The 27,629-nt window shown below is 31.2% G+C and overlaps 1 protein-coding gene across 2 annotated transcripts in view; it reads left to right on the forward strand.

The window, feature by feature from the left end:
* Positions 1-27,629, forward strand: part of LOC114334365 (Bardet-Biedl syndrome 4 protein) — a 369,578-nt gene that overhangs the window by 212,942 nt on the left and 129,007 nt on the right. For both annotated transcript variants that reach the window (XM_050649881.1, XM_050649882.1), the window contains exon 9: positions 17,858-18,054. In XM_050649881.1, the coding sequence (XP_050505838.1) occupies positions 17,858-18,054 (197 nt within the window). The remainder of the gene's footprint in view (positions 1-17,857; positions 18,055-27,629) is intronic.

Consider the following 27,629-nt stretch of genomic DNA (forward strand, 5'->3'; position numbering starts at 1 on the left):
TTAAAATCGGTTGTCAACTCACTGAGTAATTAATTTTTAAAATGAGAGGTGCAACGTGGAAATCACATACCTAAATAACATGACTAAGCAAATTGATATTATGCTATGTGATTTCCACATTGCATCTCTCATTTTAAAAATTAATTGCTCAGTCATTTGACAACCGATTTTAAAATTTTTTATATCACTGGATAGGTAAATGACCATTTTTTCAACTCACAAAAAAGGATACTGGGTGTTCTAATAAAAAAAGTCAACAACGTTTTTTTTTCAAAAATCCGCCATTTTTTATTTAAAAGCGTTATAAAAAATGGTCATTTACCTAAAAACTTCAAAAAACGTTTATTTACCTATCCAACGATATAAAAAAATTTAAAATAGGTTGTCAAATGACTGAGAAATTAATTTTTAAAATGAGAGATGCAATGTGGAAATCACATAAATTGATATTATGTTATGTGATATCCATGTTGCACCTCTCACTTTAAAAATTAATTACTCAGTGATTTGACAACCGGCTTTGAAAAACTTTATATCGCTGGATAGGTGAAGGACCTTTCTTTCAATTTACAAAAAAATATACTGGGTGTTCCATTAAAAAAAAATCAACAAAGTTTTTTTCAAAGATCCGCCATTTTTGTTTTCGTATTTGAAAGCGATATAAAAAGTTCAATCCATTCAGAAAAAACTTTTACTAAAATAAAACATTTCAGCGAAAACCGCATATTTCTATCTTGAGCCGTTTAGAAGTTATAGGCTGTTAAAATGGGGGAAAATATAAGTGGACACCCGGTATAGGAGTTTACACAGTTGTTGATAGTCCGAGTCATTTTGCAAAATTTTTAGCAATCCGCAAATACTAAAAAAAAGTATGCAAAAATGTATTAAGAACGTCTTTACAGAAATTATAGACCTGGATCCAGCGTACCAAAAAACAGTTGATTAAAAGCAAGCTGAAAATTTTTTAATAGCTTAACGGTGTCTAGTCGGACAAACTTTGATGAATGGGAACACTGGAACAGGGGAAGTTTTAATTGTGGAACAGGTTAAAAATTTGGGACGTCACACTACGAAAACGTTCCATGCATTTTGTGGGACAGAACTTCCAATTGAATTGTTACCATTTCATTAAACTCTCGTTCAAAAATCAGACTGGTGCTTATGGTAGGGGAGCTCAAGCGGGGATTTTTGCAGTTACTCGAGCGTATCAGATTATCATATGGGGAGAAACCTGGTACCCTGCAGATGTACCTCTACCATATATTGGCTCTTAACACAGGGGAGTAAGTTAAGAGAAGCAGGAAAAAAAATCTATCCTTAAAAAAACACGAAATTGTCAGATTAAGATAAGGTAAGTTAAGTAGATGCAAAAGAGTGTATATTTCAAAAATCTGACGATTTGAGCCGGGCGTAAGGAAATGAGTCCCAAAGTTTCACAAGGAGAAAGCGCATATTTCGCGAAATGAATGAGAGATCGAAAATTTAAAAAATATGTGCTTAATATTTTTTAAAAATCTATCGAATGATACCAAACACTACTTCCCACGGAGAGGGGTGGGGGGTAAATTTAATATTTTAAATAAGAATCCCGCGATATTTCGAGAAATGAACATCAGATCGAAAAACTGTAAAATACACTTATTTAATATTTTTGAAAAATGTATCGAATGGCATCAAACACGACCCCCATGGAGGTGGGGGGTTACTTTAAAATCTTAAATAGGAGCCCCAATTTTTATTACAGATTTGGATTCCTTACGAAAAAATAAGTAACTTTTATTCGAAACATTTTTTCGAATTATGCATTAGGGTGGTGCGAAAAAAGTCAAGTTGATAATAGGGACTTGCACATAAAAATATTTTTGCATAAACATTTAATTTATGTTTAAAAATGTTATATTTAAAATATTACATCTTAACAATGAATAGTGTACGTACAACAACTGATCAAAGTTCCGCGCCCAAAATTTCCGTTTCAAACAACTTCAAAAGCGCGAGCTCGGGTCTGACATTACCAACCAGCGTTCTCGTTCGCCCGTTCGGTGAGCTATTGCACTGAATGCATTTTGCCATTGCTAGTAGTAGCTGTGAGTGTCGAATAACTGTTAGTCCAGGGCGCATGTGTTTTGAGATGGACGTTGAGAGGTGACTCAAATTTTTTTGCAGAAATTGCTTGAAAATAAATCAAATAATAATATTTGAGTTATCCTCCCTCTCAAAAACGTCCGGAACATTGTTTAAATAATCTAAATGTCAAAAATTGAAGAAAAAATTCGATTTTTTTTTCGTTTTTTGATTATAACTTTAAAAGTATTCATTTCCGAGAAAAGTTGTACTGACATAAAAGTTGCACAATTAAATTTCCTACAATATAGAATTGGTTAAAAATTTAAAAAATACTTACCCTAGTTGCAAAATAGCAATAATTGCGAAAAAACCATACAAAAACAAGTATTCGCATTTTACGTTTTTCAACCATTTATGCTACACTGAGGACCTTCATATTTCATTCAGAAAAACTATATGATACAGTAAAAAAATACTGTAAATTTCATTGAGATCGGTTCAATAGATTTTGCAAAATAAATTTTGCAATCCAGCTTTCGCACAAAAAATTCATTTTTTCAAAACGTTACAGGACTGAAAATAAAGCAGATAGCAAGTTGAAATTTTTTTTGCTTATAGAAGTGTACTGTACCTTTCATTTGAAATTTTCAAAATTAAAATCGATTAATCACCACGGCGTCAGAAAATTTTTGAAATATACAATAATTTTTGGTGCTACGCGCAGGACAGCGGTGTTCGATTCACACAAGTTGATTTCCAACAAAAATTTCTTCCAATCTTTATCTAATATATTATTTTCTTGCTCTATATTTTGTTGTATTTTAATATTTTAATTCCACAAAAATCAAACTTATTTTATAATTGTTTGTGAAATATTGTTTTAACAATTGCATATGTTTAAAAATAATAAACTTTTATTATTTAAGTTAAAATATATGAACAAAGAAAGTTTTTGCTAATAAAAGTGTTATTTCAAAGGATAGAGTATGTGTTTTTATTTTGCAATAAACAAATTTATTTATATACATCGAAATGTAATAAAAATTAAAATGTATCAATCATTATCAAAGGTCATTGGAATGCCCAATCAGAGCAAACTATCCGCTGTCCTGCGCGTAGCACTAATAATGAATGTTTATTTAAAAAAATTCCTGACACCGGTGGTGTTAATCGATTTTAATTTTGCAAAATTGCAAATGAAAGATACAGTACACTTCTATACGGAAAAAAAAATTTCAACTTGCTATCTGCTTTATTTTCAGTCCTGTAACATTTTGAAAAAATGAATTTTTTTTACGAAAGCTGGATTGCAAAATTTATTTTGCAAAATCTATTGAACCGATCTTAATGAAATTTACAGTATTGTTTTACTGTATCATAAAGTTTTTTAGGGTGAAATATGAAGGTCCTAAGTGTAGCATAAATGGTTGAAAAACGTAAAATGCGAATACTTGTTTTTGTATGTTTTTTTCACAAATATTGCTATTTTGCAACAAGGGTGACCATTTTTTAAATTTTTAGTTAATTCTATATTGTAGTAAATTTAATTACGCAACTTTTATGTCAGTACAACTTTTCTCGGAAATGAATACTTTTAAAGTTATAATCAAAAAACCAAGAAAAAATTCGAATTTTTCCTTAATTTTTTGACATTTTGATTATTTAAACAATGTTCCGGACCTTTTTGAGAGGGAGAATAACTCAAATATTATTATTTGATTTATTTTCAAGCAATTTCTGTAAAAAAATTCGAGTCACCTCTCAACGTCCAAATGTACTAATATTTTTACAGATCCGCCCTGGTCTATGTGTTGTTTGCTCGGTGTTTATATTATTGTATTTATACCTTATCAAAATTGAAAACAATTCTCAGCGATATAAGTACCTACTATATAGCGCCGAAATGCCAAAGCAAAACTGTCAGAACATCCAACAAACATTTTTTGATTAAAATGGCTAATAGTATGATATAGTTAGAACCAAACCCAGACATCCAAAGTGAAAGTTATACTCCAACACCAAATTGTTGTATATGGTCCACATAATGTTCAGAAAAAAGTCACACCATTTTGAGCGTCGGGTTAGGGGGGAGAGGGGGGAGAAATCTGCAAATTCGTAGTTTTTTACGTTTTTCGTCAATAGTTCTAAAGCTAAGCGGTTTAGCATGAACAACCCTCTACACAAAATTGTTCTACATTAAATTTGAAATAAAAAAGACCCTATGCATAACCCTTCTAAAACGAACGGTTCCAAAGTTACGGAGGTAGTATAGTATAATTGGTCCAAAAAAAGGCCCAACCCAGACATTAAAAGTAAAAGTTTTCCTTCAACACCAAATTGTTCTATATGGTCCACATATTGTTCAGTAAAAAGTTACACCATTTTGAGAGTCCGGTTTGGGGGGGAGATGGGTGAGAAATCGGTAAATTAGTAGTTTTTTATGTTCTTCGACAGTATTTCTAAAACTATGCTTTAGCGTAAGGGATGTTCTATAGAAAAATGTTCTACATAGAATTTAAAACAACAAAGGTTCTATACGTTATTTTTAATAAACTCAACGGTTCCAGAGTTACGAAGGGTGAAAAGTGGAGGTTTTCGATACTTTTTATATTTACTGATTTCTCCCCCCTCCCCCCCCCCCAAACCCGACGCTTAAAATGGTGTGACTTTTTTCTGAGCATTATGTGGACCATATAGAACAATTTAATGTTGGAGGATAACTTTCACTTTGGATGTCTGGGTTGTTGGTATAGTTATATCATAAAATTGCCCAAAGAAAATAAAAAGTATCGAAAACCTCGACTTTTCACCCTCCGTAACTCTGTAAATTTTTTGTTTTAAATTTCATGCAGAATATTTTTATATATAACATTGTTTACGCTAAAGGATAGTTTTAGAAATATTGACGAAAAACGTAAAAAAACTACTTTACCGGTTTCTCTCCCATCTCCCTCCCAAACCGGAGGCTCAAAATGGTGTAACTTTTTACTGAACAGTATGTGGACCACATAGAACATTTTGGTGTTGGAGGAAAACTTTTACTTTGGATGTTTGGGATATGCCTTTTTTTGGACCAGTTATACTATACTACCTCCGTAACTTTGGAACCATTCATTTTAGGAAGATTATGCATAGGGCCTTTTTTATTTCAAATTTAATGTAGAACAATTTTGTATAGAAGGTTGTTCATGCTAAACCGCATAGTTTTAGTAATATTGGCGAAAAACTTAAATTTACCGATTTCTCCCCCCTCTCCCCCCCAAACCCGACGCTCAAAATGGTGTGACTTTTTTATGGACATTCTGTGGACCATATAGAACAATTTGGTGTTGAAGGATAACTTTCACTTTAGATGTCTGGGTTATGCCATCTTTTGGATCAATTATACTATACTATAAAGGCATGCTGGCGAGATAAAAAGGATATTTTACAAAGTAGCAAAGGTCTTTATGTCTGTGAGGATCATTTCGATGTGAGTATTTATCTAATTAGGTATAATGATAATATCATACCTACTTAATAAGACATTTTCAATTTCAAGAAAAAAATTAGTTGTCGCTTCATGAAATGTGGTTACTTAAACTTGTTTATTGGTTCATTCAAAAACCGGAAGGTAATTCAAGATTATGGGTGCTTTTTCTCAGCCAGACAGAAAACGAGCTTTTTCTCAGCCTGTGAGGGAAGCAGCCCTTAACCCTTAAACGCCCAAACTTTTTTAGGTTCCATGTACGCCCAAGGGCGGGTAAAAAAATGTCCACCTCGAAAATAGCTAATATATTTATTGACAGTTGTTGAAAATGGATTAAACTTAAGAATCTTATGCTTAATAAAAACAGCATCATCTAAAATATTAATATAAACAATTTGCAAACCTTACAACAAAATTACAATGTACATCAAAATTAACATACCAGTAATTCAGATTTGTCGATTTTCTCCATATTCTTTCTTTCAGCCTCCTCATTGGCGGATAATTATGTAGATTATGTAATTATACATCGATAATTATATGGATTATCTTCCTACCAACGAGAAATTATATAGAAACCTTTAGTAACAAGTTTTGCCAAGGGTGTACTTTTTATGCCCATCCATATTTAACTCAAGTTGCTGCTTTTATTTTCAAAAATATTGGTAGAACCAAATTAACATTCGATAATGGGCTGTCTTTTTAACAATAAATAATTTTTAAAAAAAAATTTAAACACGTAATAAATATGTTACAAGGGAATACGCATTAGGTGGACATTTTTTACCCACCCTTGGGCGTTTAAGGGTTAAAAGGGTTAAACGACAGCTTCTTGAAGATGCCGCTTCCACATCTAAGTCTGTTTCAGAGGACAATGATGATAAGAGGCAGTGTGATCCTAATTTTACAAACTTAGTTCAATCAGGACCTGAATTAAACCAGCCAGCTTTACCTCAAAAACGATATTTCAATAAAGGTATTCCAAGGTGTATTCTAGAGTCCGGATTTCTAAGCATAATGCTTATGTTAAATAATACAAGCAGGACTATTTTCTTTTTAAGTATGAACGAAATATGCAAAAATAAGTCATTTTGACAGCCCTTTTTTATGCTTTTTTTGCTTTTTTTTTTAAATTATTACGCCTTTTTTGAATTTTTGTGCTTATTTGGCGCTCTTTTTATATACTATTATCATTTTTTGCATTTTCGAACAGCAGAAATTTAATTTTGGTCTATGTAGTGCCATTGATTATAAACACAATCAATGGTAGTGCAATTGTGGTCTCTTATCTCCCATTAAATAAATTGTAAAATGAAAGTTTTAATTAAATCATTTTTGGAAAAGTACCTACTATCGAAGGTAGTACTCTGACTCTGCGATAATATGAAAGTACTCTGCGAAAAGATATGTTATTAATTGCATTTACAATAAAACCACAAAAAAAACACTAGTGGGAAACAATTACACCTGGTTTGCTGTTGACGAGACTACGTATATTTGTAGAAGGTACGTCGCTAATTTAATCATAGGTGTACTTCACGAAGAAATCTTGACAAAGGGTTATTTAGTGTGCTCAAAAGAACTAGAAGCAACAAATAACAATACAGTTCCAAGATTCGTAAATGAAGCTTTAACAAATTTTTATCTTCCCGAGGCTGTGCCCACCAACAAAATAGTATTAATGCTTTTCGACGCTGCACCATATAATATGATCAAAACAGCATCAAATATTAAAGTGCTTTATCCAAATCTAATTTATTGTACGTATCTAGCACACGGCCTGAATCGCGTTGCTGAGACTATACGGCTGCAATTTCCACTTGTTAATGAGTTGATAAAAAATGGGACAAAAATTCATTAAAGCTCCTACAAGAGTGCAACTTTTTAAAGACAGATTCCCTAACACTCCATTACCATCGGAACCAGTGTTAACTCGGTGGGATAGATGGTTAGATGTAGCTTTATACTACGCCGAATATTTCGAAAATTTTAAAAGCTTCGTATTGGAACTTAAAGAGACTGCTAGCAAATCGATAAAATATTGTCAGGATGTTTTAGGTGAAACATAATTACAAAAAAATCTTGCTTTTATCAAAAGCAACTTTTGTTCTGTGAGTGAAACAATAAAATATTTGGAGAAACAGCAAATGTCCTTAGTTGAGTCGATCCAAAAAATAAACAGTTTTGAAAAAAAGATGGAAGGTATCCCTGGAAAAATTGGTCAGATAATATTAACAAAATTCAAAGATGTATTAAAAAAAACGAAGGATTTCAAAAGATGAAGAAAATATTTTCAGTTTTAAATTGAGAACACGTTGAAGATATAAATAATATGGATCCGGCAGTAGGGGCAAAGTATAAGTATGCAACGATAACCAGTGTGGACGTTGAAAGAAGCTTTTAGATATACAAAAATGTTTTGAGTGATAGGTGCCGAAACTTTACGATGGAACATTTAAATGAGTAATTAGTTATTTCATGCTTTAAACAAAAATGATATATTTTTCTTCATCTAAAGCGTGTCGATAAAAATTAGGTTAAAGCATTTTTGTTTCAGTTATCTATTTTTTTTGTTTATTCTATTTTATTATTAAATCTATAATAGGTCTTTATTAGTTCTTAAGCTAGGCCTAAAGATAATTATATATATTTTCTTAAAAAAACGCTTTGTCAAAATTTATATGCTTATTTTCATGCTTTTTTTGAATAATTAAATGCTTTTTTTTTTCGTAAAATTTTTATGCTTTTTAAGCGCTTTTTTTGCGTTTCTTTATGCTTTTAAATCCGAACTATAAGTATTACAGTCGGGTTGTCGCCATTGAAAATACATAATAAGGATGCAGGAACTTCACTTATAAAAGACTTGAAACATTATTTATTAAAGATACAAAGAGTGAATCAGAAAGTTCTGTATTTGAATATAATAGTGAATGTATAGTGGTAGGGATGAGTATTGGTACAATGAAAGTGATTCTGTATCTTGTGATGAAGATGCGAAAGATGAGGAAGCAAAACAATTTAAAAGTTTGTCTCTGAATTGTACAGTATTAATTTCAATACAGATCAAAATAGATTGTATACATTTCATTTTATACGTTCTAGTTAATGGAAAAATAATATTAAACACAAACAATGCATCTATTTTTAACTCTACAAAAGATAATAACAGGACACACATTTATGTCTCTTGGAGATGATTTCGCCATAAGCGAAAAAAATGCTTCAAGAATATTTGCAAAGTATGTTCCATTAATTAGTAAATACTTAAGATCTTGTATTTCTAATCCCCAAGTTTGTTCAATTAAATTAAACTTACCCTTAGCATTTGAACTAAAGACGATTAAAATGTGCTATACAATCCCCAGAATAACCTAATCGCTTTGTTTTGAAAAACCCTCGTGAGTAATAGTACTTATGCGTTTTAAACCTTTTAGAAAAAAGTAAATTCTAAAGATTTGTAAATTTCACTTTGAAACTAAATCAACTGATTTTAGAACTATACAAGAATACAAATACTACCTGGTAATTTCCAATTAAATACGATTAAAATGTAATATACAGGGTGAGTCATGAGGAACTGTACATACTCCTACCTCGTATAGAGGCCCCTATGGGGAATAACAAATGACCATTAAAAAGTGTCTGCTCACATTGTTTAATAATATACAGGGCGAGTTTCGCATTTTGACTGAAATTTGTATTCGTCATAATTTTTGAACGGTCAGATCGATGTGTCTCTTATTTTGGTCAATCGTTACACTATTGCCACCTAATTAACTGATTTATTCAAACTAGAAAAAAATCAAGTCCGGCTTTAAAAAAATTAGTTCGTTTGGGTCTTAGAAAAAATTTCACCCTGTATAAGCTTTTTGAAAACTCTAATATGAATTTTACAAATTAGACAAATAGGCAATTAAAATAACATATTTATTTTTTCCGCACACGATTGCTTAATTTTTTATAAAAAAATCAAATTTGATTATGAATTAAAAGTTTGGTAAAGTGAAACATAGATTTAAAAAAAATAACTTTTATTACAAAAATGAATTTTTTTTGAACAAATATTTAATTTATGTTGTCACCCAATCAACTGATTTATTCAAACTAGAAAAAAATCAAGTCCGGCTTTAAAAAAATTAGTTCGTTTGGGTCTTGAAAAAATTTCACCCTGTATAAGCTTTTTGAAAACTCTAATATGAATTTTACAAATTAGACAAATAGGCAATTAAAATAACATATTTATTTTCTCCGCACACGATTGCTTAATTTTTTATAAAAAAATCAAATTTGATTATGAATTAAAAGTTTGGTAAAGTGAACCATAGATTTAACAAAATTAACTTTTATTACCAAAATTAATTTTTTTTAACAAATATTTAATTTATGTTACCACCAATCAACTGATTTATTCAAACAAAAAAAAAATCAGGCCCGGATTTAAAAAATAAGTTCGTTTTGGTCTTAGAAAAAATTTCACCCTGTATACGCTTTTTGAAAACTCTAATATGATTTTTACACATTAGACAAACGGGCAATTAAAATGGCATATTTATTTTTTTCCCCACACGATTACTTAATTTTTTATAAAAAAAATCAAATTTGATTATGAATTAAAAGTTTGGTAAAGTGAACCATAGATTTAAAAAAAAATAACTTTTATTACAAAAATGAATTTTTTTTAACAAATATTTAATTTATGTTATCACCCAATCAACTGATTTATTCAAACTAGAAAAAAATCAGGCCCGGATTTAAAAAATTAGTTTGTTTGGGTCTTAGAAAAAATTTCACTTTGTATACGTTTTTTGAAAACTCTAATATGAATTTTACAAATAAGACAAATAGGCAATTAAAATGGCTTATTTATTTTTTCCCCACACGATTACTTATTATTTTATTAAAAAATCAAATTTGACTATGCATAAAAAGTTTGGCAAATAGGTCTGGATCCCGCGTATGAAAAAAAAGTTGATAAATAGCAAGATGAAAATTTGTTAATAGCTTAAGGTTGTCTAGTCGGACAAACTTTGATATATGGGAACACTGGAACAGGGGAAGTTTTAATTGTGGAACAGGTTAAAAATTTGGAACGGTCAGACCACGAAAACGGCACATGTATTTTGTCCGACAGAACAGACTTAAACTCTCCGAACAGAGATTAAACTCTCATGCAAAAATCAGACTGCTATTTATCACCAAATGGGCGTTTTAATGAGTGGAACATGTAGAATATGTCAAATGACAGGAATTATGACAGGTGATAAATAGCAGTCTGATTTTTGCATGAGAGTTTAATCTATGTAAGGAGAGTTTAAGTCTGTTCTGTCGGACAAAATAAATGTGCCGTTTTCGTGGTCTGACCGTTCCAAATTTTTAACCTGTTCCACAATTAAAACTGCCCCTTTTCCAGTGTTCCCATATATCAAAGTTTATTCGACTAGACACCCTTAAGCTATTAACCAATTTTCAGCTTGCTATTATTCAACTTTTTTTTCATACGCGGGATCCAGACCTAAAAGTTTTTGCATAGATTTAAAAAAATTAACTTTTTTTACAAAAATTTATTTACAAAAACAACGATTTCTTAAAATTAAAAGTTTTACCATTTTTTTTTATAACACGTCTAGATCTAAAACTTCCCATAACACTTCTTTTGGACTCTATAGTTTAACATAGACGTGATCAAATTGATAAATTTTAAATTTTTCCACCTAATTTTTGCGATTTACAAGTTTGCAACTTTTAAAAGAAGAAGACTGAAAGTCTACAACAATTTTCATAGTCTTCACAATGGTAAGAGGTATGTGCTGTAAAAATTTCAGAAAAAAAATATTAAAATGGAACAGAGTTGTAGCGAGTTAAACCGTGAGTTCATTTTTTTTTCATTTTTAGGTTAAAATTCCGATCTTGGCAAATTTAATTTTTTAATAAAAAATTAAGTAATCGTGTGGGGAAAAAAATAAATATGCCATTTTAATTGCCTATTTGTCTTATTTGTAAAATTCATATTAGAGTTTTCAAAAAGCGTATACAGGGTGAAATTTTTTCTAAGACCAAAACGAACTAATTTTTTAAATCCGGACCTGATTTTTCTCTAGTTTGAATAAATCAGTTGATTGGATGGTAACATAAATTACTTATTTGTGCAAAAAAAATTAATTTTTGTAATAAAAGTTATTTTTTTTTAAATCTGTGGTTCACTTTACCAAACTTTTAATTCATAGTGAAATTTGATTTTTTTATAAAAAATTAAGTAATCGTGTGCGGAAAAAAATAAATATGCCATTTTAATTGCCTATTTGTCTAATTTGTAAAATTCATATTAGAGTTTTCAAAAAGCGTATACAGGGTGAAATTTTTTCTAAGACACAAACGAACTAACTTTTTTAAAGCCGGACCTGATTTTTTTCTAATTTGAATAAATTAGTTAATTAGGTGGTAGTAGTGTAACGATTGGCCAAAATAAGAGACACATCGATCTGACCGATCAAAAATTATGACAAATACAAATTTCTGTCAAAATGCGAAACTCGCCCTGTATATTATTAAACAATGGGAGCAGACACTTTTTAATGGTCATTTGTTATTCCACATAGGAGCCTCTATACGAGGTAGGAGTATGTACAGTTCCTCATGACTCACCCTGTACAAGTCCCGTAATACTCTAATCGCGTTTTTGTCGACTCGTAGCGTAGCCCGCTTACTTGTGGTCCATGACGTCAGACCAGTAGATAGACGTTCAAGCGCCTACTAAGAAATTTGAATATCATAGCATTATTAAAGCCTCGTAATAAACGTATGGGTTAAAAATATTTGTTTTTTTTGCATGCAAGCGTTTTAAGATCAAGTTACCTTATGTTGTTTAATATTAGTTTAATATTTAAAAATTTATGTAAGTTCCCTATTACGTGTCGCTATAGTGCGGACAAGTTGCGATTGGTAGTTACAAGAAAAACAGAAAAATAATTTTTCAAATCGGACTCTATCTTCCGATCCCGCAAGAGGCCTAAATATTATAAAAAAAATGAAATTTTACCTTTTTTTCAAAAGTTTTTATTTATCCTCCATGTACGTTTTATTTATCGCTATAATAAAATTTATTTACAGGTTGTATGGTTCAGTTATAAAAAAAAAATAGTTTTACGCATTTAACGAATATTTTCCGATTGCGCAAGGTCAATCAAAATCTATCAAAAATTGAAATTTTTATGATTTTGATAAATCAAAAAATAGTTAGTTATCTCATTTTTCTGTTACATTGTGAAGCTTTTCGCTTGTTTAGATATTGTATGACAATATTTATTTAAACAACCCAAAACTCACAACGAGGAGGTGGTTGCACTTCTAGGTCCACTGACACCCTTCCCTCCAATCAACCAATGAGTGTTAGGTCTGGATCCCGCGTATGAAAAAAAAGTTGATTAATAGTAAGCTGAAAATTTGTTTATAGCTTAAGGGTGTCTAGTCGCATAAACTTTGATATACGGGAACACTGGAACAGGGGCAGTTTTAATTGTGGAACAGGTGAAAAATTTGGAACGGTCAGACCACGAAAACGGCACATTTATTTTGTCCGACAGACCAGACTTGAACTCTCCGAACAGAGATTAAACTCTCATGCATAAATCAGACTGCTATTTATCACCTGTCATAATTCCTGTCATTTGACATATTCTACATGTTCCACTCATTAAAACGCCCGTTTGGTAATAAATAGCAGTCTGATTTTTGCATGAGAGTTTAAATCTCTGTTAGGAGAGTTTAAGTCTGTTCTGTCGGACAAAATAAATGTGCCGTTTTCGTGGTCTGACCGTTCCAAATTTTTAACCTATTTCACAATTAAAACTGCCCCTGTTCCAGTGTTCCTATATATCAAAGTTTGTCCGACTAGACACCCTTAAGCTATTAACAAATTTTCAGCTTGCTATTATTCAAATTTTTTTTCATACGCGGGATCCAGACTTATGTGTGCTTTTTACATTATTTAAAAATGTACATTTTTTTTTATCTGTTTGTGTCCAGCTTTTAAATGCCAACTTTGTATTGTGATTTGGTGGTAAAATCTGGCAGCATGTACCTTGATCAAGTGTTGCCCTGATGAATCCATCTCTTGATTGGGACCCACGACCCACATACATTAGACGATGCAACCAACGTGACAAACTTTCCGCACCGCTCGACAGCTTGCGGGTGGCATGGATAGTTTTGTACATTCCAGTCTGGCATGAAGTAATGCAGGAACTTTTCTGCATTTATCTTCATTTAGGAACAATATCTTCATTTGAAACTCTGCGAAGAACTGGTGGAATAGTTTTGCAACATTCCAGTCTATTATTTTAGTGTAGTCCTGTGCTTCAAAATTTAAAGTAGGAGGAATAAAATTCCTAATACTTTAGCCCTTGGCTTTATAGCCCAATAAATGAACGTTTTGGAGTGTAATTTCCAGGGGCAACTCCGAATTGCATGAAAATTTGGATTTAGGTTCTAATTTTTTACGTAAGTCAATACTTTTCGAGTTATTCGTGATTTAAAATGTTAATTTTTCGTCAAAAAGACTACGTTTTCAGACCGTTTTTCCCAAATAACTCAAAAAGTAAATATTTTATCAAAAAAAAAATGTTTTTAGCAAACGTGTAGCCTATAAAAAAACGAAAAAAAAACGGTGTACCAGTAAAGTCTACAAATTGAGTAGAAGCAAAGTTGTAGCTCATGAAAAATACGTTCTTATTCGTCTAATTCCAAATCGAATAATTCAACGCGAAATCACCGAAGAAAGAAGCGTTTTTCGGGAAAACCTTATTAACATTTTTAAAGTATAGAAAACAAGCTTATTATTTGTTTTTTACAAAAGTTTACAGCATCAAAAATAAATGAGTTACACTGAAAAAAAGTTGGCCCCTTTTTTTTTGGTAAAATAAATCGTGAAAACCTCCCTATATTTGGCACCCTAAATGAAATTAATCGTGGCTTGACCATCTATTTTAACTGTATCTGTTTTGTTTATATGATCTGTAAGTTTGATTGGTTTGAAGTGCTTATTTTTAAAAACATTTGGTTTTATAGTAAAAAAAAAATCTAAAAATTTTTGAAAAATTTCATTTTTTTCAAAATAACTTAAAAAGTATTAGTGATAAGAAAAATCTTGAAGAATAAAAAATGTAGGTTTTGTTATTATAAATATGCTAGTTTCATTTTGTTTCTCCGTAAGACAAAAATTGGTTAAGATATGGCTTTTCAAAATTTGCATACACTTGTGATTAGTGACCCATTCAAGCTTTCTCAATTATAACCCTTTCAAAAAGAAAGACTTTAAACTGGTGAGACTGACAGATCATATAAGAAATAGATAGGTAAGTAAATTGTTTGTAAAGCGGTAGCGATTAATTTCATTTGGGGAGCTAAACACGGCGAGATTTTCATGATTTTTTACAAAAAAAAAGAGGGCCAACTTTATTTTGAGCGTAACTCGCTTATTTTTAATGCTAAAACTTTTGTTAACAATTAAAACAAAGCTTTTTATAAACACTTTAAAAAAGTTTAAATGGGTTTTTCCCGAAAAGTGCTTAATTTTTCGGTGATTTCACCTTGAAATATTCGATTTGGAATTAGACGAATAAGAACGTATTTTTCATGAGCTACAACTTTGTTTTTATTTGATTGATAGACTTTACTGATACACCATTTTTTGGGGTTTTTATAAGCTACAGTTTTGCTAAGGATATTTTTTTCAATAAAATATTTACTTTTTGAGTTATTTGCGAAAAACCGTCTGAAAATGTAGTTTTTTTGTCGAAAAATCAACATTTTCAATGGCAAATAACTCGCAAAGTATTGACTTACGTAAAAAACTCTATATAACAAAAGTTGCTTAAAATCAGTCAATTTATCCATTTCCGGTCCTATCTTGAACGTATGTAGTTTCAACCCCGAGAAGGGGTGACTGTCAGTCACCCCCCAAGTAAAAGCAACCAACGGCACAATTTTAACTTTGAAGTGGAGGGTAGGTAGAACCTAAATCCAAATTTTCATGCAATTCGGAGTTGCCCCTGAAAATTACACGGTATCGCCGAATTTCCCGTTCATTTACTGGGCTATTAGTCTGTCTGGCTTTTAACGCTCTCCTTAGCCCTAGCTCTCTAATGTGTTTCCTATCTCCCTACTACTTGAAATTTTGAAGTACAGGACTAAACTAAAATAATAGACCGGAATGTTGCAATAGCTATTTGTATAACAAGGGAGGAAAGTGCTACTTTTCCTCCCGAGAATGAAGTTTACTGCCCGACGCGTAGCGGAGGGCAGTAATCATTCAAGGGAGGAAAAGGCACTTTACTCCCATGTTATACATATGGTTTTTCCACCTTCCTCAAATAACAAGTCATTTTTTCATTTTTACTTAATTTATTTATGTAACTAACCAACAAAATTTATTAGAACTAAAACTAACAAGTACGTACAATATAACTGTCAACTGTCAAATATAAGTCAAATTAATAATGTAAACATTGTTAAATCAAAATAACAATTTACTGTTTTTTACCATTCTGCAAAATACAGAGTGTTTTATAAAGAAACGTTAAAATGTATAGAAACTTACGTAATAGAAAATAGATATTGTACAGGGCGTCAATAAGTTACATTTCATGAATGAAATACCATGACGTCACTTTTACTTTTCCTCCCTAGGGAGGAAAAATATTTTCCTCCCTAGGGAGGAAAAGTACAACTTTGCTCCCTACAATCAGGTCCGGAAAAGTATACTTTCGGTAGAGGTAGGTGGAAAAACTATTTTCTCCACCTCCACCACTTCTTCGAAGAGTTTCAAATAAAGAAATAAGTTATTTCCACCTACCTCTACCGAAAGTATACTTTTCCGGACCTGATTGTAGGGAGCAAAGTTGTACTTTTCCTCCCTAGGGAGGAAAATATTTTTCCTCCCTAGGGAGGAAAAGTAAAAGTGACGTCATAATATTTCATTCATGAAATATAACTTACTGACGCCCTGTATAATATCTATTTTCTATTACGGAGTATCTATACATTTTAACGTTTATTTATAAAACATCCTATATTTTGCAGAATGGTAAAAAACAGTAAATTGTTATTTTGATTTAACAATGTTTACATTAATAATTTGACTTATATTTGACAGCTGACAGTTATATTGTACCTACTTGTTGTTTTAGTTCTAATAAATTTTGTTGGTTAGTTACATAAATAAATTAAGTAAAAATGACAAAATTACTTGTTATTTGAGGAAGGTGGAAAAACCATATGTATAACATGGGAGTAAAGTGCCTTTTCCTCCCTTGAATGATTACTGCCCTCCGCTACGCGTCGGGCAGTAAACTTCATTCTCGGGAGGAAAAGTTACACTTTCCTCCCTTGTTATACAAATAGCTATTGCATTACATCGGGCGACATGCCAGACTGGAATGTACAAAACTATCCCTGCCACACGCACGCTGATGAGCGGTGCGTAGAGTTGGCCACGGAAGCATCGTCTAATGTCTAATGTATGTGGGCCTTAATCAAGGGATGGATTCACCAGGGCAACAATTAAATCAAGGTCCATGCTGCCAGATTTTACCACCAAATCACAATACAAAGTTGGCGTTTAAAAGCTGGACACAAGCAGATTAAAGAGACAAATTTTGTAAATAATGTAAAAAACACACACTCATTGGTTGGTTGGAGGGAGGGGTGTTAGTGGACCTAGAAGTGCAACCACCTCCTCATTGTGAGTTCTGGGTTGTTTAAATATTGTCATACAATATCTAAACAAGCGAAGAGCTTCACAATGTAACAGAAAAATGAGATAACTAAATGTTTTTTGATTTATCAAAATCATCAAAAATTTCATTCAAAAATTAATTTTTGTAATAAAAGTTACATTTTTTAAATCTATGGTTGACTTTGCCAAACTTTTAAGGCATTTCTTATTAGAGTTTTTAAAAACCGTATACAGGGTGAAAATTTTTTCTAAGAACGAAACGACTTAATTTTTTAAGTCCGAAGCTGATTTTTTCTAGTTTGAATACATCAATTGATTAGATGGTAGTAGTGTAACGATTGGCCAAAATAAGAGACACGTCGATCTTAAAGTTCAAAAATTATGACGAATACCATTTTGTGTAAAAATTAACAACTTGCCCTGTATATTATTAAACAATGGGAGCAGACACTTTTTAATGGTCATTTGTAATTCCCCATAGGGGCATCCAAACGAGGTAGGAGTATATACAGTTCCTCATGACTCACCCTGTATATTCTACCTCATTTATTATATTATGCAATTGTAATATGGTACGTATTTATTTTCAGTTTCTCTTTTGGAACTACGAGATCCAGATAACGCGTTAAAAGCTTTTAGATTGGCCTTAAGCTTATCCCCAGACGATGTGTATGTTGTTGTTAACATGGCTCTTAGCTGTTTGTTTGTCGGATCATTTGAGGAAGCCATTGGATTAATGGAGCGTTATACTAGATTGATCGAAAATAATGTTGTTTGTGCTCAAGAGGTAAGGAACTAATTACTATAAAAACATAGAGTGTGACAAAGCCAAATGGAATAAATTCATTATTTCGTATACCGGTGACTTTAAGGAAAAATCCCGAAACAGGTCGATTTTTATTTTTAAACTAGCTGACCCAGCAGACTTCGTACTGCCTCAATAGATAAAAACAAACTTTTGTATACAATAAACTTAAAATTAACAAAAGGAATTCGTAATTAATAAACAAAAAATGCTAGATGTGAATGAGGTTTTATTATTATTTTTAATTAATTATACATGATGTTTGAAGTAATAAAGTTTAGTTAGAAGTAACAAAATAAAGTTTGTAGTGCAACAGTTACAATCTTAAATTTGTTTATCTTATATTGAATATAACAGCTTTATTTTATCTACATTCAAAACAACCCTATATTTATGATTGGCTTCGGGGTGGTTCCAACTCTATAGGTGTTGATTAGATAAAATAAAATTAAACTAAAATTAAATAACATTAAATACAATGAAATAAAATTAAATATAATTAAATAAAATTTCATAAAATTAAATAAAAATAAGTAAAACTGAATAAAATTAAATAAAATTAATGAAATTAGATAAAAATATATATAATAAAATACAAATAAATAAAATCATATTAGTTTAAATACAATTAAATAAAGCTAAAAAAATTAAATCAAAATAATAAATAAATTAAAAAAAAAGAAAATTAAATAAAAGTAAATAGAATCTAATAAAAATAAATAAAATTTAATAAAATGAAATAAAATAAAGTTAACGAAAATAAATGAAATACTTATATTGAATAAAATTAAATAAAATTAAACAAAATTAATTAAAATTAAATAAAATTTTATAATTTGCTGCTTGTTCTTTTCGTGTGCTCAGAATTTTTCTCCTGCTTACGGTTCGTCAGAAAAGTACCCTATAGAGATATATTTGGAAAACTTCGTGAAATTAAAAAAAATTATATTTTGCCCAATTTGAGCCTCAAAGTTAAACTGTTCCACTTCTCTTCTATGAAATGTGTCGCTTGTTCTTCTTCTGTCCTCAGAATATTTCTACGGCTTGAGATATTGTATTTTGGACACCGATTGCGTCAGAGAAAAAAATTTTAGTACGGTTCTGCTCGAAATTCAGAAAGGAGCCTACCTACTTAATTTCGTATTTTTCACGTAATTATTATGAGAGTTATGGCGTCATCGGCAACCCCCTTGTGACATGACGTACGGGTATTAAAAACAGACAACAACCTATTCTTAGGCCTGCCAAATACGCGTGTAAAATTTTATAAAAAATCGGTCAAACCGTTTCGGAGGAATTAGGCAACTAACACTGCGACCAGAGCATTTTATACATATAGCTGTAAATATTTTGGTGGCTACTAAAATGACTATATAAAACCGTATAAACCTTCCCTGAACTTTCACAAATACTTCAGCATCAAAATTAGCCTAATCGGTTCAGACATTCCTGAGTTTTAGCGAGTCTAACGAACAGCAATTGATTTTTATATATACATATACATTAGCACTTCGAGCCAAGCAGGCTCAGGGCTTGGTTTACAATCTTCCTCCATTCTTGCTTGCTCTTCGCTTTTTCTTTCTAATTGGTTGCATTGAGATACCTCAGGTCATCATTAACTTCATGGCTCCATCTGGTCCTAGGTCTTCCTTTTCTCTTTTTACCACCTATTGTAGCACTTAACATGAATTTAGGCATTCTAACTTGGGCCATTCTTTGGACATGTCCTAACCATCTAAGTCTTTGTGATCTTACAACTGCAATTATATTAGGCTCCTTATACAATTCTTCTAACTCCTTCTTTGTTCTTCGTGTCCACTGATTGTTGATTATTTTCCCCCCAAATATCCAGTATTTTTCTTTCCCATACTTCTAACATTGATTGCTCGGTTTTTGTCATAGTCCAGGTTTCTGAGGCATACGTAACTATTGGCCGCATCACAGTTTTATGCGTTCTTAATTTAGCTGCTTTGGATATATTTTTGCTCCTGAGTATTCTATTGAGTGCATACATGCAACGATTCCCTGATATTAGTCTTTTGCGTATTTCTTCCCGGATATTTGGTCTACTAGAAAATAAGGTCCCTAAATATTCAAATCTATCTACCTTTTCAAATGTATACATTTTTCCTTCATTCGTTGTTATCATTAAATATTGCCCTTGTTCACATTTTTTGTCGGTCAATTCCATGTACTTAGTTTTTGTTTCATTTATGTAAAGTCCTTTTTCTCGAGCTGCCTTTCCTAGTTGTTCTAATACCTCTTTTAATTGTTCCTTGCTTCTGGATAGAATCACTACATCATCCGCGAATGCCAAACATTGGTGTTTTTTATGATATATGTGTCCTGATCTGTTAATATTAGCCTCTTTTATTATCATTTCCAATACTACATTAAATAGCAGTGATGACAACGGATCCCCCTGTCGTACTCCTTCTTTTACTTCAAAATTTTCTGTTAGTTTGTTATTTACTTTTACTCTATTTTCTGTTTTCGTAAGTGTAAGCTTTATCCTTCTTATTATTTTTGGTGAAACTTCTAGATTTTTTAACGCTTTATATATTTCTTTTCTTTTTATTCTATCGAAAGCTTGCTTAAAATCTATGAAGAGTGCCATTGTTGGATTATTATATTCATAGCTCTCAGCTTGTATTTCTCTTAAAGTAAAGATGTTATCTACAGTTGAGTCCGCGAGTCTTTACCCGTGCGTCATTAATACCTGGAGAGATAAAACACATACTTTTTATCTAGCATCATTCTCTTCCACGCATGAAACTCATGACAAACCAGCTGCCGTTTGTTATTAAGTAAAAACACATGTTATTTTTATGAACCATCTAGACTCAGTGCATTGAAAAGAGATAGGTACAAAAAAGACGATTCGGTATGTTTTCATATTTTAAGCACAATTTGTTTGACGTTTCTGCTTTGTTTACTTTTGTGGCTGTTAACCAGTTGAATTTTTTGCGGTTTTTGTCGAATTTTTGCGTTTTGAAGATTCTTTATATTACACAAACAGTTGTTTTCACAACTAATTTTATACTGGGTTTTGAAATTTTAAGGTAAATAATTATATTTTGGCAATTAATATTTAAAACATAAAAAGCTAACGTCATTCACACAGTAAAGAAATGATTGTGTTTATATTTCCGTCAAAGTGAATAAAATAACAAAAATAAAATATGTTATTGAATTTTTTTATAAATTGTTTATTTATTTATTAATCAATAATAATAAAATAATTTATTAAGCTACTTCAAATGTAGCTGTAATTCAGCACAAAAATTTTGAAGCAAAACTTACATTTGACATTCTATATATTTGATAACGTCAAATTTTATAATAAAACTCGTAATCGGAACAGTAGCCACTTTCTGTCAGTTGTTGTTACGTGAAATAGATTTCCGACTTATTTCGTATGCTTTAAATGATGACGCACAGGTAAAGACTCGCGGACTCAACTGTATAGTACTTCTCCCTTTTCTAAAGCCACACTGGTATTCACCTATGCTATTGTTAAGGATTATTGCTAGCTTGTTTTTGATGTGGACTGCTAATATCTTATATATTATATTTAATAGTGCCACACCCCTATAATTTTGACATTCTGCTTTGTCCCCCTTTTTATAAAGAGGACATATCACTGCTTACTTCCACTCCATTGGTAGTTCTTCCTTTTCCCATATGTTTTTTAGTAATTTGTGTATTTTGTCTGCTAGCTGCGCTCCTCCATATTTTAACATTTCCGCTGTTAAAGAATCACTTCCAGGACATTTATAGTTTTTTAGATTCTTAATAATAATTTCTACTTCATTTAGGGATGGTGCTAGATCTTCCGAACTGTCTCTTTGCATATTCATTATTTCGTCTGTGTATCCTTCATTATCGTGATTTATGTGTTCTTCATTTCTATCATCTGTGTCTTCTTCATTGTGATTATTTGTGTACTCCCCGTTTAACAATTCATCAAAATATTGTTTCCATCGTTTTAATATTTCTTGGTCATCAAATATCATTTTTCCTTCTTTATCTTTGTAATAAATGGGCTGTGGTTTATATTCTCTTTTTTGATTTTTAATGCCTATTATAATGCCTGATATAAATTTCTAATAAGATTATTCTTGTAGTTCTCTTCAATGTCTTTCAACTTATCTTCATAAAATTTTCTATTTTTATTTCGTAAAATTGCGCTGGTTTTTCTTCTTTGGTCTATGTAAAGTGTTTCCGCTGTTTTTGATTTCAGTCTTAGACTTTCTAATCGTAGCTTGTTCCGTTTCTCTATTTCTAGTTTGCATTCATCGTCAAACCATGCCTTTTGTTGTTTCTTGATTGGCTTGTTAGTATCATCTGCTACGGCTTTTAAAGTATTTTTAATTAAGTCCCATGTTTGTTCTACATTGTCATTTTCTGTAATAAGTTCCAGTTTCTTGTTAAGTGTCAACTGGTATACCTTATTTTCTTCTTCTGTTTGTAACCTGACTAGCTTGTTCATCATACGTTTTTGTCTGCAAAAAATTTTTACTACGGTTCTGCTCGGAATTCAGAAAGGAGCCTACCTATTTAATTTCGTATTTTTCACGTAATTATTATGAGAGTTATGGCGTCATCGGCAACCCCCTTGTGACATGACGTACGGGTATTAAAAACAGACAACAACCTATTCTTAGGCCTGCCAAGTACACTTGTAAAATTTCATAAAAATCGGTCGAACCGTTTCGGAGGAATATGACAACTAACACTGCGACCAGAGCATTTTATACATATAGCTGTAAATATTTTGGTGGCTACTAGAATGACTATATAAAACCGTATAAACCTTCCCTGAACTTTCACAAATACTTCAGCATCCAAATTAGCCTAATCGGTTCAGCCATTCCTGAGTTTTAGCGAGTCTAACGAACAGCAATTGATTTTTATATATAAGATATAAAAATTTAGATGGCTATTAAAAAATAACGGCTGGTGATAGAAAAGTGAAAAATTAGAGTCGTATGTACCTTTACGTTCCACATCATATAAAATTTCAAAAAAGAGTTTTTCCGACGCAATAAAAAAATATCAGGGGGGCAACTCCCTTGTGACCTACGGGTATGAGAAAAAGATAACAATATATTCTTAGGCCTGCCAAACACACGTGTAAAATCTCATAAAAATAGGTCGAACCGTTTCGGAGGAATATGGCAAGTAACACTGCGACCAGAGCATTTTATACATATAGCTGTAAATATTTTGGTGGCTACTAAAATGACTACATAAAATCGTATAAACCTTCCCTGAACTTTCATAAATACTTTAACATCAAAATTAGCCAAATCGGTCCAGCCATTCCTGAGTTTTAGCGAGACTAACGAACAGCAATTGATTTTTATATATAAGATTATGATTTTTTGACATATATATCATACTAGTTACGTCATCCATCTCGGCGTGATAACGTAATCGATGCTTTTTTAAATGAGACCAAGAGTCATATGCTAGCTCATTTCAAAGGTTATTTAATTCTCTCTTCAGTAATATACACATTAACATAACTATTTACACAGGGTGTCAAAAAAGGTTTTTGAATTAAATTAATTGACACAGAAAGAAGAGTGTATGTAATTTATTTAATTCAAAATAGATTTTACTGCTCTCAGAAATAAAAAAAATGTTTATTTCACAAATAAACATTGCTTCTAGCAAAAATTAAATTGCCAAGAGACAGGTGGGTGGCAGCTTGAACATTTAATTTAAGCAAAAGGCAAGTTTTAATTCTCAAACAACCATTTTTTACTCTTTCTAGAATGAGAAATATTCGTAATAAACGTGAGATGGTCCAAACTATGGACGAACGAGAGGAGTGAGAGAATTGTAAATTGAGACGGCTTGAAACTCGGAAGTTGTGCTAAATGCGACCGATCAACTCTGTGACTGGTTGGTGACTAACTAAACTGACTAACTGAGCCGCATATCAAATCGGCTTATGTTAATCCACATGGCAGCTATGTTAATCCACATATGGTAAACTGAGGCAATAAATTGTTTTTATGAAGGCTGAAAACATGTGAGGAAGAAAAAATAACTCATAATGGAGATTATTAGTTTGTTTTCAGAGCGTAAAAATTTCCAAGTAATAATACTCTGGGCTAATTAACAAAATACAAGGAAAAGTTATTTACCAGCAATTTTATTGCTGGAATCGAATATTATTATTGCATATATTAATAATATAGGTATGCAAAGTCCGCAGATAGGGTGCTACTTTTTTATAAACAAAATGGCGCCTGAAAATCTTGTTTTTATCAATTTTTGCTCTATAACTCCAAAGATTTTAACTTTACACCCAAAACACCAAAATAAAAATTCACCGTAATTAAATTCTGCATAGAGACGTGTTTTTCCAGATTTACTTGGATGGAAATTAAATGAACAGTTAAGCAACAATTGAATTGTTAATTAAAAATTACCGGTCGCTATAATAACCATAATAATTATGATACACATAAGAATAACTATGATTTTTATATACAAAGACACTGTACCTATCTAACGTACTTTACAGAATTAAAATTTTACTATTTAAGCGGCCTCAGAAATATTTTAAAATTATAAACAATTCTTTGGCTTATAAACAAATAGAATATCCCGGGAAATATTAAATTAAATTAAATCATGAAAACGGAATTGGAAAAAATGTGGCAATGTTTAATTGTGAGATGAGTGGTTCCTGAGATACAACTGATCAAAGTTGCCCGGCATTTACGGCAAAGATATAAACAATAGGATCATAATTTTCGAACCATCACCTTTTTATTTTTGTCCTCTTTCTCCACAAGAATAAGAAAAGAAAACTATATATTTTTTTCAGTTGTAGACTTTTTTTAGATAAACTTACTACAAGTGTACCTTTTAACGTTAAAAACACAAATATCCTTATTTGAAAGCTGTATAATTATTTAAACAATCTTTAATTAAACAAATTAAAAATTTTTGTTATAATAAATAAATTAATTTTTCTACAACCGTGTTAAAAATGCAATTTTTAGCACTCCATACGAGCGTTAAAAATGCTACTTTAAGGCACTAGTGCTTTAAAAAAATTGTAAGGCACTGCAGCTCGTATTAGGTCTGGATCCCGCGTATGAAAAAAAAGTTTATTAATAGCAAGCTGAAAATTTGTTAGTAGCTTAAGAGTGTCTAGTCGGATAAACTTTGATATATGGGAACACTGGAACAGGGGCAGTTTTAATTGTGGAACAGGTTAAAAATTTGGAACGGTCAGACCACGAAAACGGCACATTTATTTTGTCCGACAGAACAGACTTAAACTCTCCGAACAGAGATTAAACTCTCATGCAAAAATCAGAGTGCTATTCATCACCTGTCATAATTCCTGTCATTTGACATATTCTACATGTTCCACTCATTAAAACGCCCATTTGGTGATAAATAGCAGTCTGATTTTTGCATGAGAGTTTAATCTCTGTTCGGAGAGTTTAAGTCTGTTCTGTCGGACAAAATACATGTGCCGTTTTCGTGGTCTGACCGTTCCAAATTTTTAACCTGTTCTACAATTAAAACTTCCCCTGTTCCAGTGTTCCCATATATCAAAGTTTGTCCGACTAGACACCCTTAAGCTGTTAACAAATTTTCAGCTTGCTATTAATCAACTTTTTTTTCATACGCGGGATCCAGACCTATATTGACCGTATATGCAATTTTGATGTAATGTCAAAAAAATATAAAATTGGAATGTCAGTCAAGTTCAAGTAAAAGTTTTTGTAGATAATGTCCTGTAATTACGTTTGTAGAAAAAATATTGTATGATATGCGTGTTAAAAAGTACATTTTTAAGGCACTCATGTGAATTGCAGAACTCGCTTTCGCCCATTCTGCAAACTTTCACATGCGTGCCTTAAACGTGTACTTTTAACACTTTTATCATAAATAACTCTTATTATTACAAAACAAAAGTAAGTTTACATTTAATAACGCGTTAGTTAGATGGCTCTACTCGAGTCACTTGGGAACAAAAAAAGAATGAAGAAAATTGCTCCATGGGAAGCCGAGAAAATGTATTTTTTAAACGTATACCGATTTTGAACTTGAGATTACATTTTCTCCAACTTAATTTTTGATTGGAATTTTGCTATTTTTGGCATTTTTCACTCGTAATATTGATAGTTTTTGTTATAGTAATATATGTTATGAGTTTTTTTAAAGATATGACAATTGGTGTGGAGAAAGAGGACAAAAATAAAAAGGTGATATTTCGAAAATTATGATCCTATTGTTTATATCTTTGCCGTAAATGCCGGTCAAATTTGATCGGTTGCATCTCAGGAACCACCCACTACAATTAAACGTTTTTCATTTAGTAGAAGTGTCCTGCCACATTTTTTCCAAAACCGTTTTCATGATTTAATTTAATTTAACATTTGCCGAGATATTTTATTTGTTTATAAGCCAAAAAATTGTCTATAATTTTAAGATATTTCTGAGGCCGCTTAAATAGCCCAATTTCAATTCTGTAAAGTACATTAGATAGATACATTATCTTTCTATACAAAAATCATAGATATTCTTATGTATGATAATTATTGTGGTTATTATAGCAACCGTAAATTTCTAATTAACAATTCAATTGTTGCTAAACTGTTCATTCAATTTCCATCGGCTTCTGGAATTATAATCTATACGTAAAGAGATTTTATATTACCAAGATATTTAATTATTGGTAAACAGTTACTTATCTAAAATTTTATTTGAAAATTAAATATTTTGTTGGAAAAACCCGCATTTTCCAAGGAAAATTTTCGTCAAAGTAAATCGAAAAAATCACCTCTCTATGCAGAATTTAATTAGGGTGAATTTTTATTTGAGTGTTTTTGGTGTAAAGTTAAAAAATTTGGAGTTATAGAGCAAAAATTTAAAAAAACACGATTTTCGGACGCCATTTTGTTTATAAAAAAAGTAGCACATTATCTGCGGACTTTGCATACCTATATTATTAATATATACAATCATAAGATTCGACTCAAGCAATAAAATTGCTGGTAATTAACTTTTCTTCGCAAAAATGGCCCATTCTTCGATCATCTGCCCAGACTAAAAGATTTACGACAGTCAACGGAAATACGGAGAACTCCAATGGATAAGTAATTTAATGACTTTTCTCTTATTCAAGTTAATGGGAAGCTGTAATGGGACAGATAGACAGACATGTGTGTCCATTTAATTAGTCAGAAATACGATAAATTATATTAAGATCTTATAAGTAGAAATATATTATCGATATGTTACAAGGTTTTAACACTTATCTTTTTGTATCTGTTTATTATATTAAAAGGTATCATTATGTCGAAATGTTTTTTCTAAATACCACACCCCAGTTTTTATCGAAAGCTGAAAAAACTCTTTAACGTTTAATCCTTAATTAAATAAAAATGGATTTCTGAAGTCCCCTTTTAAAATATACTTGCTCTCTTTCAAACGACTCAGTTATGGCCACTTAGTTGAAAAATGACTCGATCGTATTGGTGCTGAAAATAAATACGAAATAGGAAGTAAAAGGAAAG

This window comes from Diabrotica virgifera, chromosome 4, assembly GCF_917563875.1.
Source record: "Diabrotica virgifera virgifera chromosome 4, PGI_DIABVI_V3a".
NCBI classification, from domain to species: domain Eukaryota; kingdom Metazoa; phylum Arthropoda; class Insecta; order Coleoptera; family Chrysomelidae; genus Diabrotica; species Diabrotica virgifera.